Source organism: Telmatherina bonti (assembly GCF_933228915.1).
Source record: "Telmatherina bonti genome assembly, chromosome: 12".
Taxonomy (NCBI): domain Eukaryota; kingdom Metazoa; phylum Chordata; class Actinopteri; order Atheriniformes; family Telmatherinidae; genus Telmatherina; species Telmatherina bonti.
The window spans coordinates 11,158,526-11,175,783 of NC_136610.1; the positions used below are offsets into that span (position 1 = coordinate 11,158,526).

At 37.7% G+C, this 17,258-nt stretch overlaps 2 protein-coding genes across 2 annotated transcripts in view; one reads left to right on the forward strand and one right to left on the reverse strand.

Annotated features, from left to right (window-relative positions):
* Positions 1 to 832: 832 nt before the first annotated feature.
* On the reverse strand, positions 833 to 6,887 carry atox1 (antioxidant 1 copper chaperone). The gene is made up of 4 exons (XM_079249604.1): positions 6,759 to 6,887; positions 6,287 to 6,362; positions 3,857 to 4,000; positions 833 to 1,465 (listed from the first exon to the last, which is right to left on the reverse strand). The coding sequence occupies exons 1-3, from the start codon at positions 6,762 to 6,764 to the stop codon at positions 3,876 to 3,878; spliced, it is 207 nt and encodes a 68-aa protein (XP_079105730.1). The 5' UTR covers positions 6,765 to 6,887; the 3' UTR covers positions 833 to 1,465; positions 3,857 to 3,875.
* Positions 6,888 to 7,868: 981 nt separating this feature from the next.
* Positions 7,869 to 17,258, forward strand: part of slc36a1 (solute carrier family 36 member 1) — a 69,267-nt gene continuing 59,877 nt past the window's right edge. The window contains exons 1-4 of the mRNA XM_079249752.1: positions 7,869 to 7,987; positions 11,968 to 12,105; positions 13,538 to 13,652; positions 15,106 to 15,196. Of these exons, the coding sequence (XP_079105878.1) occupies positions 12,069 to 12,105; positions 13,538 to 13,652; positions 15,106 to 15,196 (243 nt within the window). The 5' untranslated portion in view covers positions 7,869 to 7,987; positions 11,968 to 12,068. The remainder of the gene's footprint in view (positions 7,988 to 11,967; positions 12,106 to 13,537; positions 13,653 to 15,105; positions 15,197 to 17,258) is intronic.

Genomic DNA, 17,258 nt, shown 5'->3' on the forward strand with positions numbered 1-17,258 from the left:
ATTTAACAAGGAAATTTAAAAAAAATCTAAATGAAATCTTTTTTTCAAGATTGTCCCGGCCACGATTGGCATCTTAGCTCACCAATAACAAATACAAGAAAACATTAAAGAGAACACAGAATAATAAATAGAAAAAAAATCCTTTAAAATAAATGTAAATAAATTATTTAAAAATGAATTAAAGTGAATAAAAGATACTTTATTAAGCCCAGAGGCAACTTGTAAAGCACAAAATAAATCCCCCACACCTCAGAAATCTCCCATCAGTAACTGTGGAGCAAAACGGTCCATTAAAACATTTACAGCCACAGATTACGTCTCATAATGGTTTTAACTCATTTCAACATGTTTATCTGCTTTTTAGTTTGTTTTTTGAAGGCCTAACATAATTTTTCCCCCTCCATTTATCCAGTTTCCATTCATAATTTCAAGAAACTATCCTGAAATGTGTGAAACTCCCTCACTGACACCAGACACATGCTGGCTTACTGAACGGATGCAATCCATGTTAACAACGCAGGTCTGTTTGGAAAATCCTTCCTTGATGCGGATTTGTTTTAACCACAATCTGATCAATAAGCTAATCAAAGTCGATTAAGGGGCTACGTCTGCTGAGGAAATCTAATGACTAGTTGTAATTACAAACCCCTGTGTTTGTAATTACTCATAAATGATAATATACTGTAAAATGATGTGAATGTTCCAGTTTTCATACAGCACATGCTGCCGTTCACAGCAATATACTGTTCGTCAAGCATTTTCACTGGATAAAGTCAAATAAAGCAGCAATAAAAGGCTTAATGTGAAGCAGAATTGATTTTATTTCCCCGTGCGTGTAAACATATCAATACAGGCGATTCATCTGACAAGCCCAGGAAAAGGTGGTCGTTTTCTTGCCCTGAAACAACCATGACAGAATATAATGCAACGAAAAACATGGTTATCTGCTGGAAACTCTGAATCAACACCATAACAGTGACAGTAGCTTTTTTGTAGTGTAACCTGGAAGTTGTAGAAAGGAAAGTCCAGCAGATGGCGCCCTTGGAGCAGATCGACACAAGCACATGTTTAAAAACACCAAGTCAAGGTTCAGGCAAACACATCCAGCAATTTCCACATATGTTAAAGAATCCAGGGAATGTACTGAACATGATGTAATGCAAGTTTAACAGACCATATTTTAGCTTTCTCCCCACCATTCTTCCAGCTGCTCATTCTGTGCTTTCTGATTCACCTTCAGATCATTTTCAAGAACAAATAAAAAGGTAACAAAACCTGTTTTATCCACATCTGTTACTTAAAGAAATCAAATTAAAACCTGAAGCATGTCTTTTCTCCAAATGATCCAGTATGGAAAGGCCAGTGTGGACAGATGAGCTGGGGGGGACTGGCACTGATGGGGACTCGTGTGGAGATCTGGATTAACTTGAAATTAGATTTTCACTTCATCAGCAGGAAGAGTTTCCTAAAAGAAAAGAAAATCATATAAATGGTTATGAAGATGAAAGTGTTTTCATTTTGTGAGCAGATCTGCAACATATTTAATAATCAGGGTTTTTAAATCCCCCCCAAACAACAAAAAAACAAGGTGGGGACCAGATGGAGAGACAAAAGAAAAAGGAAACATCAGTATGCTAATGCAGGTGCGTCCAAAGCCGGTCCTGGAGGGCCGCTGTCATGCAGGTTTTAGATGTCTTCCTGCTACAACTCACCTGACTCCAGTTAAACAGATCTAACAGCCAACGGACTTCTGCACTATGACTCATTCATTTGAGTCAGGTGTGTCTGAGCAGAGATACAAGGAAAACCTGCAGGGTTGAGGACCGGAGGAACCCTGATTAAATGCCAGTCCTTCCCACATCACTTCAACAACTTTCTGGCATCATAAATAGCAAGAAGTTCAGTTTTAAGAGAGTTTTTGTAGTTCATATGTCACATTTTTTTGAAGGTGTGAGACAGTCTGGTGCTACAGTTGCGCTCATACAACCGGGTTTTGGAGCTTCTTACTTACAAGTCTGGCTTTTTTTTTTTTCCATTTCCTCCTGTAAGTATCTGGAATAGCGACTGGTCTGACCACAGTCTGCATATCCACAGCGTGATGGTCCTTCCCCGATGCCCCAAAGCACAGAAAAACTTTGATGCCACCTCTAAACAAGGTGAAGATGCAGCTTTCTGGGTTTTTTTTTTCCAATTCCAACTTTATTTATAGAGCGCTTTAAAACAACACAGTTGACCAAAGCGCTGTACACAATCCCAAGCTCAACAGAATATAATAAGAGTAAAATAAAATAAAAACAATAAAAATATTAGTCACTGTAACACACAATATATAAAAAGCCAAACAAGAAACATTAAAAAGGAGTCAGCAACTCCAGCAGTGTTAAAAGCCAGTGAGAAAAGCCACTCTTAAGAGCAGATTTAAAAGCAGAAAGAGACGCCGCCTGTCTCTGGTGCAGCGGCGGTGAATTCCAGAGTTTTGGACCAACTACTGAAAAGGAGCGCCCCCCCCCCCGGGGGGTGTAAGTCTGAAGCAGGTCGGACAGATACTGTGGGGCAGGGCCATGTTTACATATAAAAACAAATAAAAGAATTTTAAAATCGATATGGAACGACGCAGGAAACCAATGCAGAGACTATAAAACCAGAGCAATGTGTTCCTGTTTCTTAGTACCAGTTAAAAACCGAGCGGCAGCATCTTAACGAGTTGGAGTCGGGGAAGAGTTGACTGACTGAGCCTGACATGAAGGGCGTTGCAGTAATCTAGGCAATTGGTAATAAAAGCATAAATTAAAATCTCGAAATCATGTCGAGAAACAAAGGGCTTGGCTTTAGACAGCTGTCTAAGCTGAAAGAAATTAAATTTAACAACAGTACTAATCTGGGAATCAAACTTCAGAGCACTGTCCAGTTTCACACCCAGGTTCGTCACTGTGGGCCTGAGGTACTGACCCAAGTATCCCAGGTCTAGGAAGGCTGAAGTAGCGTCTTTTGGGCCTATTAATAATACCTCCGTATTTTTTTTTTTTTTTAAATCATTAAAATGAAGAAAATTCAAAGTCATCCAGGTTTTAATATCTTCAATACAACATAAAAGTGGTTTTATGCAGTAAACATTTTTGCACAGTAAACTGTGAAGCAGCATTTGTGAAGAAACATCTGATCCGCGGAGCTTTCCCACAGTGATCCCCTCCTTATGGGAGTTTTTCAGCTGTGGATAAATTGCAGTTCTTGTCTCATGAGTGATAGGAAGTCATGGTGTCCACTTCAGGCTTGTTTACATTTCCTTTACACACCTAATTTCCTACATGTTAATGAAATAGTTAAACACCAATCTGTACTGCAGAGAGAGAGATGCATTCCTTCTTATCCTTTTTTTGAGGATCATTAGGTGTAAACTATTTTTCTCATATTTACATATAAATAACTGTCTTCTGCCCCTCTTTGCTCTTCAAAGACTTTCATGGATACTTCTTTTGTATCAAATTATGATTATAATCACCTGTTTATTGTCACTTCTTTACAATAACACCACCTTTTCTCCCAGTCAGTTTTCCCAGATTTCACCTATCTCAATGTTTTTTGGATTGTGTTGCAAGTTTTAAATACAAAAAAAGGGATATTCTTTGAAAAAAAAAATCGAAATAAATAAGATTATCTTTTGTTTATAATAATCGTAATGAAATAAAGCTTTAATTTTTTTCCTGATTTGATGATTGTATCAAGCTCATTGCCCCCAATTTTACTGTTAAAGTTTCTAAAAGTCTATTTAAGTTAAAAACTACAGGTTCATAAAAAGGAAACTGAGTTGAACTAGCAAGAAAAAGGACTTTTAACACTTGTAACAGAAGCATGTCACCTGCAAGAAGCAGATTCCTTCACTTGGTTCCGTTGTATTTGACCTCTTTTCCACACTTTTTTAGCGTCTCCATGAGGACATCCACGTCTTTGTCAGACTCGATCCAAACCAGTTTCTTCGGCAGGTCGATCTCAAACTTTACATCTGAAAGCGGAGAAAAAAATGTAACAAAGAGGGTCATTGTTTAAGTCCTGGAATCAGTCGCACCGTCAACACACGCTCAAGCATCTCGCATGACTACACTTAAAGAGTTAGAAACACAATCATCTCATTGTTTCTGGATCTGTTTAGATCACATGTTTTCTCCCTTTATAGGAATGAGATCTAACTGAGGATCTGGGAAAAGAAAAGATGAAAAGACACAAAAAAAAAGGAAGGAAAAGAAAAACACATTTCATTTCCTCAGTATAAACATCTTGTCATGTTGCGGTTCCCGGCGTGGGACTGGATCGAAACAGAAAAACAGAAATGAAACTCGGCTACTAAACATTTTAATGACTAAACTGAATTTAAAGCAAAAGCAAAGCAAAAAAAAAAATGGCACCACAACATCAGGTGACCTGCTGACTGACTCGCCACTCGGAGCTGAAAAGTAACCGACTGACTGCGATGCAAACCGCTTTAAAGTCATTTTAAGTCTTCTTCTGCTTTAACTGGATACGTTATGTCCACTACTGAAATAAATCTTGTGTTAAATGTGAATTTTTGTTCTTGTACTGTATATATGTTTTAGACAAATAAAATAATAATAATAAAAAAAAAAATTAAATTAAAAATAAATGAAAAAAAATAAAATTGAAAAGTAAATCCTCCAGGAGTGAATAATGATAACTGTCTGACAACTTCCGGCTGAGAAAAGCTCAAAGTTTCTGTTCTCAGAATATTTAATGAAGAGTTTCTACAACTCTTTGAAATGGACATAAAGTATACTCCCAACCCACAACCTAAGCCTCTTCCGCAAATAAGACAAACATTAAGGCTTACTTGTGCTCAAACATGACCCAACATGGTCGAACGAATCAAAGAATCGCAGCCTAAAACTTGTTTAAAATGACAGATTATTTCAGAATTTGAAGCGTGAGGAAATGGTTAATGGTTCACTGCCAGTTTTAGCTCTTGATGTGGTAATGGCAAAACTGAATAAGGTACTGAAGCCTTTTATTGATCTAATTTATTTATTTGTTCAGCAAAAATAAGGAACATCCACGTATAAACCTCACTCCAGATTCACATATGCGGACTAGTGTAAATCTAAAGCAGATTATGTCTGAAACTCTGACCCAACTTGACAAAAGTAAAATGGTTCAATCATTTAAAATGCTACAAAATAATTACTTAAGCTCTTCTAAATGCTTGTTTTAACTATTTGTCATGTCATTTTGAAGGTTCAAGGTCATTAGTTTACGTTCAGGACGTGGCCATAGCAGGAAACTAAATGAGGAAGGTTTGAGTGGGTTGTGGAGTGGGTAAAAATCTCCATGCAAGACATCTTATCAGCTTTCAGGTGAACTAGAACAGTCTGTAGTTACTCTTGTGCCACTCACAGCACACTGAACCAGCAAGGGTTAAAGGGAAACCCCTGATGAGAGAAAAGTACAGTAAGGCAGGAGCAAAGTTTGCAAAACCCTCAACAGCTAAATCACATTCTTTCTGGGATATTTGTTCCATGGACCAAGCCATCTGTTTCTTTATAGGTGGTTAAAGATATCCCATAAGGAAAATGGGTGTCAATTTAAAGCAAGGCATTGTGGATGAAAATGTGTGTGAGATTTGATGAATCAGTAAATTACTAAAACATTTTCAAGTTAAATGTTCTTCTCAATGTCAAAGTAGGTTTGAGAGAGTGGGTTTAAGTTTTTCATTGGGACAATAACATGAAACCCACTCCCAAGAGCACAAGGGAATGGCTAGAAAGACTGGAAAGCAAGTCATGAGCGTACTGAAACCCCTACATTGGGAAAAAAATAAATAAATAAAAATCAAACTTCACTAGAATAAGAATCAGACATTTTATTGCCATTGTCTTTGAACAATTCCAAGACTAGGAACTTGTTTCAGTGATAAGGTGCTGAATAATAAAAATAATAAAAACATGAATAGTAATATAAAATTGGAAATACAGCTATTTTATAGCTATTTTACAAATAAGGTAAGCCATGCAGAGAAATGAACATATATACAAACAAACCTTTTTTGTTGTTGTTGTTAAAATATATAATAAAAGTAAAAGTAATTTCTTCTGTAGACATGCAGATATGTAAAGTATGAACAGTAGCATCCAAACAACTGTGCAATGCCTGAACTGCAGCGATGGGAGATTTGCATGAAGTGCAATCTAAATACATTAAACCCAGACTTGAAACATGAGGACAGAAATTGCTGCTGTTATCCTGCTAGAGAAAAGGACACAATGGAGATGTGTCAGCTCACCTCCCAGCTTGTTGAGGACTCTGGTAACAGCTCCTGAGCATCCTTCACACGTCATGGCCACCTCAAACTCGTGCTTCTGTTAGAAACACAACATTTTGTTTGGCTATGAATCAAAATATGACTTGTTATTACTGACATTTAACATATAAATACTTCCAGAGCACGAATGTGGGGTTTACAGTGATATCAGTCGTCGTTAGGTCGTTGGACCTAAAGCATCATGAACACATTTGCACCACTATTCACCAACAGAACTGAGCTAGCTACATTTACACAACATGAGCGAATCTGTAAATCCAAGTTTTATTCTTGTCTTGGGGCATCAGTGGGAATTTTCACTGACTTTACAAGAAACCAAGTCAGCCGACTTAAAAAGCTAGCTTCCGGGCTACGTTGAAAACAAATGCTATGTTAAGAAGCTACGTGCTAAAGCTAAACGTGATCCCAAATGAACAAAATTGTGACAACTCACGGTCATGTTTGCAGCGACGTGTCGCAACCTGGTGATCAGATGACTTTAAAGGAATTTAGATGACTTGCAAATATTGCAAGTTCAGTAAAACAGCTCCTGGTTAGCCGACTGCAGCTAAGAGTCCCTCACTAACAAAACAGGACTTCCGGTATTCAGTAGCTGAACCTCTATTTGTGCATGTAAACCCATTTTATGTAGTGAGTTACTCTTAAGGTTTAACATATTCACATTTTGGGAATGTATAAAGTACATAAAAAGAATAAAACAGGTGACATATAGTACAATAGAAAAAAAAATTATAAACTGCACTGACTTCCGTTTGCGTTACATGTAGGCTAACTTTACAACAACTTAAGCTTGTAACCGGATGTTATACTTTCATCCTTTTCTTTGTAATTTATAAATAACATTTTGTAAATAAAATTGAAATCATTGCAAAACTTTCAAACTGGAAAAGGTTTAAAATACAAATCATGTATAGGAAATAATTAGAAAACTCGAGATGGAAACAAGAGCACAAAATGTGCTTTTTCCTTTTTTTTTTTTTTTTTTGCCTTCAAATGGGGTTGAGTTTGGTTTCTTTGTTTAGAATTACTCATAGAAAACATTTGTAAACTGCCTTAAATATATAGTCTCTTTGCATCTGACCATCCCGGTGAGCAAACCGGTTTTTTATTTTTATTCATTTATTTATTTGTATTTTCCATACAATATCCATGCCATAATAACATGGAATCAAATAACAGCATCGATTTGGGGCTTTTACTGACAACTTAAAACTTAAAAATAAAGACCATGTCCCTCTTTCCAGCGTGGTTAATTACTTTTCAGTATACTTCGGCATATATACTTCATTTTATATATATTTATACTGCAGCTGGGCCAAAAAAAACAACAACAACATTTTAGCTAATATAATTTTAATTTTAGTCTAAATATAACCGTGTTTAACATAGTCGTGTTTAATCTGTCTCCATGACAACAGGACGTCGAATGGTGCGAGCCGCGCGACCACGTCGCCGGCAGGATCATGTGACCCCACCGCTGGCTGCCTGAGAGCAGCAGAGCTGCGCTGTTTTGCTCTCAATCTGTGCTGCGTCGCCGCGCAGTATTCAACTTGATATGACAGAGATACGAAAATAAAAGGTCTGCGGCGAGGTTAGACAGAAAGCCAGCCTCCGATAAGAGGAGAGGACTGCACAAGACAAGAGACCACACCGTATATCGAGGTATGCTTGTGTTTTTGTGATGGGTCGAGCTCGTTTGGTGTTTACGAACACAAAGATGGCATCGGAACCTGCTGATGCTAACATTGGCTAACCCAGTTTTACAGCACATAACCTGAGCTTCAATGGCTTTAACAGCTTATTCTTGCCCATGAAAAATATTTAAGATATTTCCTTATCGTATTCTTAGCATTTTTTATTCCGATATTACATCCAAAGCACACGATTTTCAGCTCGGGACTTTGAATTGCTCTTCTCTTTGTGGGTTCATCGGAGACTTCATAGCTGGTTTATCAGCTTGTATTTTAGCTAAGCAGTGCCAGAAAATGTTGTGTTTTTGTTTGCTATATAACATAAGTGAAAGCTGTCTGTCTCATGTCATTTGAGACGACCGAGACACCCGCACGTCTCCTAGCCAAAGATTACCTGTAGTTATTATTAATGCGATTACCGCGTTGATCTGATCGGTCTGCAGTGTGTGTGTGTGTGTGTGTGTGTGTGTGTGTGTGTGTGTGTGTGTGTGTGTGTGTGTGTGTGTGTCTGATGGACAATAAGTATCACTGGAACATATATTTAAAGAACAAAAAAAAACCAAAAAAAAAAAACAATAAAATAACGAAACTAAAACGTACGTGAATTTACTCTGCCGGCACCCTGGTTTAACAGTCCGTTTCTGTTTGCTTATCACCTGTAAACATCAGAGCCTGTATCCACTGTTTAATATTGACTTTCACATGTTTGAATGTAAAGGTCAGTGTTTATACTCATGCTTAAATGAAACCCCTGTTGCTGAGCGTAAAACAGAAAGCTCAGAGTAGTATGCATGTTTCAGTTTTGTCATTTGACAAGCAAATAAGCTAAGATAAGTATATAAATAAGTCAGATGTCTTGTAAACAGCAGCTGCATTAACTTGTCAGGTAAACTGTAGGTCATTTGCAGGTTTCAGACTCTCAATTGTCATCATTTTCTCTCACAAGTTCATGGCAAATTAGTATATCATAAGAAAAGAAGTATAACTCTTAGATATTGTCAGCCAAAAATGTTGTTTGTGGGCTTTTTCACTTTTTTGTCTATATGCTTGAAATAGATCTTTTACATCAGGGCAGGTATTTAGCATCAATTTTAGATGTACTGAAAGCAGGTGGTGCACATCAGTGAAGTTCAGCCCTGCTGTGTCTTAACATGTCCAGAAAATAGCTGAGTGGCTCATAATTTTGACACTTTGCCTGACTCACAGTAATGCTGTCGTTTTTGTGCGAGCCACACTTTGTTGCTGCTCGCTCGCTGAAGTGCGTCCAAACAACAGATCAAGAGAAACTGTCAGGAGAAATCAGGTTTCACTCCTTCAGGACACACGAGAAGCAGAGTACTTTTCCTTCAGATGACCTCCTTTTGTTTTATATGTAAAAGGAGATGTTTTGGCACAATAGAGACAGGCATCTTTAAAATCTAGTTTTATTAGTTAGAAGTCTACGTTGTCGTCATTCCTGATCTCATTAACTGACGTTTGTCCCGTAACAAGGAAACACACTTAGGTTTAGTTCCTTAAAATGTGTTTTTTGCTCCAACTTCTTCATTGTCACATCCCCATAACAGTAAATGAGCAGGTGGAAGGAAATAAAACCTCAAACTAATTGTTGTGTGAGAACACAGCAGATTAGAAAGATGTTCTGTTTGAACTAGCAGCCATCAGGCTGCTCTTACGTAACACGGTGGCTTAGTGGCCTGGGGAGCCTTCCTGAAAGGCCATCTGACATCGGCTGCAGGAAAAGAAAGTGCAGACAGCACACTAAAGGATCTCGAGCGAAGAGTTTTTCAGTGTTGCATTTTAGTTTAATCACAGTTTTTTTGTCTTCAGAATAGATCAGAAGGAGCTTATGATGATGATGATGATCATTGCTTGTTTAGAGAAGGATTTCCTCTGGTTTTAAGTCATTTGTGAAGTTTTTCCAGCTTCATGCGTGTTTGCAGCTCCAGGAAAACATAGAAGTTAGTTTTCATAAACTTTGAAAAAGCACTATTAGGATTAACATGTGGAAAGTTTAGATTTTAAACTGAGTGAGCTTTTTATTTTGATGCAGTAAAGCAGTGTTTTTCAACCTTTTTTGAGCCAAGGCACACTTTTTTCACCAAAAAAAATCACAAGGCACACCGCAAACCAAAATGTTTTTGTTTTTTTAAGTCTATATTATTTATATAAAGTTCATTTTGTCACACCCTCTTGAATAGAAACCAGATAAACACAAGAAGAAGGAAATTTATTATCTTTCACTGGGACCTGTTTGAATTAACACAGAGCTGCTTTTTAGACCAATTAGGTGAAATTGGGTAATTTCTCAGGGCACACCTGATAATCTCTCAAGGCACACTAGTGTGCCACGGCACAGTGGTTGAAAAAACACTGCAGTAAATAATGTTTACCGTCGTAGATCTGCTGTGGTTTTTCTGTGTGTTGTCTCCGTATGTTATTTGTCAGTTGATGGGAAATGGTGAGAAAAAGACTCTGTGGTCTTCAGAAGTTACTCATTGTGGTGTGAGGGTGAAAGTAAGAGTTGTTGTGTCGACTCTTTGATTATCATCTGCAACATGTAAACACGCCGTATCACATCGATGTGATGACAAACATCCTGACCTGATCCTGCTGAAGCTCGAAGGCCGAAGGGTGTAAAACATGATGTTCCTGATCTTACAGTTTGTTTTTCTTTTTTAAGATGTGAACCACCAGAAAAAGTTTATTATCAGTTAACATGTCTTCATAAAGACGTATGAACTCGTAGCGAGTTCACTTGTTTACAAAGTCGCTGATGAGTGGTTTGAGGCTGGTCTCATTGTTCTGGAACAAGCTGACAAGGAGATGTGAATGATTTTGAGATGGTTCGGTACCTCAGCTGCTTATCACAGAGTTGTGAACTGTTCGTTAAAAAGTCAAGACTGAAGCACATGATGTTAATACTCAAGTTCAGTTTACATCACGAGGAACGTGACACTGCAGATGAGTTAATCATTTCACTGAGCTCTGCACTGTAGCCTCTCAGCCATAGACCGTATATGAAAGATGGACGGAGCCTCCGGGGTTAAAAGTGAAGCCTATGAAATGAAATGAAAAATACTTTTATTTATCCCCACAGGGAAATTTAATAATTTCTGCTTAATTTCAATAATTTCTATGCGGAAGTGCAAAAAAAACTGCAATTCCTCCTTCATCCATTAGGGGCTGTAAAACAGAGCAAATCCCCACGTTAAAAAGGCCAGAAATAAACATGTTTACAGCCTGGTTCAAAAATCCATTTTCGGTTTATAGGTCAGGTTTACCTTCATGACAACTGTGGGGGGAGTGAATTTTTTTCTAACTCGCCCGTTTAAAAGTAATTTAATGTCGAACTTCGGCATATTTAGGGGCGGGTCCTTTTGATTGACAGGTATGCGATCTCCAGTTTCATATGAAAAGAATGTAGAACAACCGCGGTTTTTAGCCAGTTAACAACGTGACTTAGCTTTGGCCCACTTACCTCCGTTAGCTGGTTAGCTCCTGTTAGCTCTGAGTTAGTTCGGTTAGCTTTTAGCTACAGAAAGCTCGAAGTTCACTCAATGTCAATCATTCACCATGACGCTCACAGCCCCCTTTTTGCTCGTATTTGTATTTTCCGGGTGAGACGACACGCATGCCTTTGCCAAGATGGCGATGGTAGGAACCGCCCACCGAGCTTCAATTCAGCTCTTCAGAAAACCTATGAATGACGTCATGGAGGCTACGTCCATCTCTTTCTATACAGTCTGTTCTCTCAGCCGATATTACAGAAGTAGAAGGAGCATTTATATAATTTTTGTTGTTGTTGGTTATGATATGTTAAAGCGGTATTATTTCTATGTTTTCCAATCAGGATTTTTAATTGAATACTTTTCACATCATCAAAATCTCTGCATGGTCTCATTTGCCTCCTGATGCCACATTTCACATGGAACTGCCCTTGTCTTTTCCCAGTTGGAAGCTGTCAATGCCGGACTCCTTGACTTCCCTGCATCAGGATCTGTAAGGCTGGGAGAGACGTCACCCCGCCGCCCGAGAAAACCACCCGACCCACCATGATGACATCCAGCGATGTGGACGTCAGAGCTGATGGTATGAAGATCAGGAGCAAAAAAACAAATACAAAACAAGAAAGACTGAGTTGCTATTAGATCCAGGTCAAAATGATCTTGGTACATAGTAACAGAAGGATTACATGTAATCCTACTTGACAGGTAGACACTGAATCATCAAAGCAGCTTTCATTTCATTTTCAAATCGCCTCGGCGCCCCGGCGGCCGTCTTCTTTGGCAGCAGGTCACAGCAATAAACAAAACCATCTTTCTTTTCCAATGAAATGATCTGATTTAACAGGTTTCACTTCTGAAGTTGCAGAGCTACACTTATTATTTTTTTATTTTTAAACGGTGCATTTCACACAGGAACCGTCCTCACAGGCACAGTGAAGTATAAATACACCAAACAACCTTTACACTTTAATGTATTTGTTATGTAATGGTCATGAGGTCACAGCTTTGTAGCACATTCTATTAGTTTTAAAAACAGCCCCAGTTTGATTATGCTTTCACGCTCTTCCGACATATTTGTTATGGAAATGTTAGATGAATTATCCGGTGATTTGTCAGAGGTGATTAAACACATTAGCATGAGGGTTTCTTGTCCTCTGTGCACATACTTTACATATGTACATTTATATACATACTCAACATTACAAACAGTAGACTGTTTACTGCTTTTGGCCGCTTTACAGAGAAGACGAATATCTGTTAAATTTGCCTGTGATGACTTTAAAAGTCACAAGACATTTTTTTTCTAATGGATGCATCGTAGATATCAAACAAATGAGCCAGGAAAGCTCTGCGCTATGACAGCATTATCAGTGTCTGTGGTTGTTTATCAGTCGATAAACCTTCACAGTTCAGGACATCACGGTCAGCATGTAGCTGCCTCAGTACATGTATTTTTTTTTAGTCCATTTGAATATTTAAAGATAAATGTGTTAATGTAATTATGTTAATCATTGTTATTTACAGAATTTTTGTACTTTTGAATAAAAAGAAAACATGAAAAAAGGGGACAAAAATTGGAGCTTATTCATATTTATTCATATGTGCAGCAACATTAAAGTCAGCATCAATCCAGCTGATGAGCAGCTTTTTCTTTGCAGTTGTTTTACAGGCGGATGGATGTTCATCTGTAATGTTGCTCCTTATCAGCTGAAAATGTAAACAGGCCTCTGCTTGCTTCGACGTTTGCCAAGTTAACCACAATGGCGACTGTGTTCCTGCTTATTGGACTCATTTTAGATGTAAACACACGTTGCTATGCTGCAGGATTATATAAGATAAAAGAACCGAAGCGAGGGTAAATCAGAGTACTGTAAACAGTCTGCATTATGATGTTTTACGAGGTTAAGGCTTAACTCTGCTTCAGTTCAGCTGTGATGTGTTGGTTTTAAATGTGAAACAGGCATGTCATCATTCAGAACGGGTCTTTATTTTAATTAAAATCCTCCGCCTTTCAGGTTCTTTGTTCTCTGACCAAAATCCATCTGAAATGGACGCTCTGTGTCCGTCTCCTCCTGGACCCTCCCGACCCCAGCGAAACTACGAGAGGATTGGAGGAAGGACGGGAACCTCGTGAGTCACATAAAATCTAATGAAAAGCACTCAAAAGTGCTTTTAATGTATTCTATTCTATTCTATTCTATTCTATTCTATTCTATTCTACGGTCATTTGGCAGATGCTTCCACCAAAAGCCATTTACATGTAATAATTACCTGTTAATTACCTGTTAATTACCTGTTGATTACTTAACTGTCACTTCACCTTTAGATAAGCCTGTCTTGTGCAATGAATGGCTACATATTTTTTATATATATATATATATATATATATATATATATATATATATATATATATATATATATATATATATATATATATATATATATATATAATATTATATACATATATCGATTTCCTTAAAAATACCAAATATTAGGCATAAAGTAAAGGTATGTCCCGGGAAAAAGATTAAGTCCAAATAAAGATATAATGAAGGATTCCTGTTTTGATAGAATCAGTTGCGAAGAATAAAATGTTGAGCTGAATCCACTTCACATCTGTTAAGTTCTGGTTTTATTATGTTCTCTGGGATCAGACAGATGAGAGCCAACACAGGATCTGGTTCTTCAGGCACAGTGACCATGATGTTTTACTGCTTTCTCCCTGCAGAGAGGGGTTTGAAAGATAAAATAGCAAACATTTGATGCTGATCTAGCAGTCGGCTAACAGTCTTTTGTAAAAACAAAAATAGATATCAGAGTTACTTATCACACAACCAAAGCTTCTACTTGTGTAAAAGCAGCATATTTTGTTTGGGCTGCTTCATCTTACCAAATATTGGTGTAGTGGGATCTAAAAAGAAGAAATTTCTATATATTTGGCCTCTGAGCAGCCAGAATTTCTGTTTTTCTTTAAGTGGTCTAAAATAATCTTTCTTTGGGCTTACTGGAGATCTTTAATCATTTTATTGCCTTGGACATTAGCTACGTTGTCTCTTATTTTCAATCTAGTTTTTTGTTATGAAGAACATAAATCAAAAGACATCCCACTCAAAGGAAAGACTGACGTTATGCGAGGCGTAACCACAGGCACCAAGAAACTATTTTAAATACCATTTTGAGGCACTATTTCGTCCTGTCATATATTTATACATAGAGGAAAAGGAGCAATAACTAGCAGATGGCTGGACCACCACTAACTATAAGAGCTTAACCAGTTAAAGGAAATGATGTTACACATCTCATTATTAAGAAGATGATGTCTGGTTCAAAAAATCCCACTTGAACATTTCAAACGTAAACGTTTGGTGTTAATTAGAACTGCAATATTATAAATTATGATGTTATTTCATGAAACTAAATTAAATAGTTTGTTTCGTATCCTGCAGCGGGAAACAAAAAGAGTATTGTCTTTGTAACACTCGTGTGGGCTCGTGCCGCTCGTGTTCGACTGAAATATCAAAACGTTTTGTTGATCAGCTTCTGTTGTTCAGTCTTTTTGTGTTTTTCTTCTTTTATTGTCCAGTTTTTGCCAGACTCTGATCCATCTGTTGAAAGGGAACATTGGTACTGGGCTGCTGGGGTTGCCGTTGGCCGTCAAGAACGCAGGGCTGGTGGTAAGCATCAGGAGAGTTTATCATTCTGTCCTCCCAGGTCACATGACAGGTCTGGACTAACAAAGTTAGATTCTGCTCCCATTCCTGTCAGACATTTACGACAGAACAGACGCTGCGGTAAAATTTGATTTGGATTGTGTGCAGCTGTGAGCAGGGATGGACACCAAGGGCAAGATATGACACTTCACAGAGCCTCGCAGAGAGCTGCTGCCGGGGTGTGAAGATATTTACATTTTGCATTAAAGTGATAGATTGTGGTCAAACATTTGAGACATGCTGATTGTGCAACAATGACGGAGAAAAGTTATTACTAAACACTAAAAACAGACTTTTAACACACATGTAAAGTCAGTTGTGGATGTTAATTTGAGATTAGTTCAGCCCACGATCATTTTTATTACTCAGAAAACCAAGGTGGTGTTAAATGATTCCTATATGGATACTATGGCGGTGACGATATGCTTTTGTCCCGATTCGATTTGATTCCGTTTTTTTTATTTTTTTATTTTTGTGCCAATTCCATTTAATTTGCTATTCTCAGGATTTTTGTAGACTAAAAACAAACAAACAAAATGTCAAAACTTTTTTTGCTCATCATTTTTATTAATTTCAATTAGGAAAAAACAACACAGTCAGACCATCATTCTGCCCAAGAAGACAAGTAAAGAGATCAATGAAAACAATAAAAATGACCAAAAAAAAATTTATAATGGATTATATGTATTTATTTGAAAAAAATTGATTTTTTTAACAAAAAAAATTGATTTTAGAATTGTGAAGCAAAAAGAAAATTACATATTTATATTATTTTAAAAAGAATATTTTTGTAAAGTTTGTTTTTTTATTCTTCCATTTCTCACCCTAATGGCTATATAGTCAGACTCGAACTGGCCTTGATGTTCTACACCTTCACAGCAACAGCTAGGCAGCTACACAGTAGAAGAAGAAACCCGAAGCACAGCATTGACATGCTAAATATGCACAGAGCTGTAAAACTGCTCACTTAACCACTGGACTTTTCCGTCAGTTGTTTGATATCAAAGATCAACTGGAAAAAGTCCAGTCCTAACAAGCTGAAAAGGGGGCACATCATCATGTTGCTGTGGCAGAGTTGGACAGACTTGGCTCAATAAATCAATTCCCCTCCTGTGCTTATATCCCCGGACAAGGACGGTCTGCTTTAATGGAGTTGTCAGACTGCAGCTGTCACTCAGCTTAACCATCCATCTACTGCTCTGTACAGCTTGATCCAATTTCGGGGTTGCATGCGTGCTGGAGGCAGGGTTCACCCTGGACGGGCTGCCTGTCCATCTCAGTCAACACAGTTAAAATGATCACAAATGAACCTAACCGTATGGTTTTTGGACAATCTGCGATTGCAAAGGATGAACAGACAAACTATGCAGAGCGAGGCCCCCACCGAAGGCCGAGCCAGGTTCCTTCTTGCTGTGAGGTGACCGTGCTAATCGCACCATCACTGCACTGTTGTGAAATTGCAGCTGACTCATCTTCATTAAAAAAAAAAACCAAAAGAGGTGAAATCTAATATTATCCCAACATCCTCTTCAGCTCCGTAAGTAATATAGTTATCAGTTAATCACAACTGACAGCGGACATGCAGCTGAAGCAATCAATCACCAGTGATGCCTCTGCAGTGCTTGCTGGTTAAATTCCTTTCACACCTGACTCTGACTTCAGCTGGATTCCAGTATATTATAAGCACTGGAAACCTTTTGGGGAATTTCATAGATTTTTCTCTCTGTCCATGCTGTTTTCGTCCACATTCACATCATATTTTATTTCACTCATTTATTAGTTTTTATCAAGCAGCTGTTTCCAAGAGTGGAAAACAGCACATATCCTCCTGACTACCAGGAAAAAAAATGTGTAACTACAAATGTCCGCTACGGAGGACATTGCCTAAACTAATGTGGTAAAATATATTTATCTAAGAAATGATTTAATGTGTTTATGAGATATTCAGTGAAATATAGCTACAACATTTCAAGTAAAAATCAGCACAAAGAAAAGTATTCTGCACTTTTGCTCTTCCCATAAAACA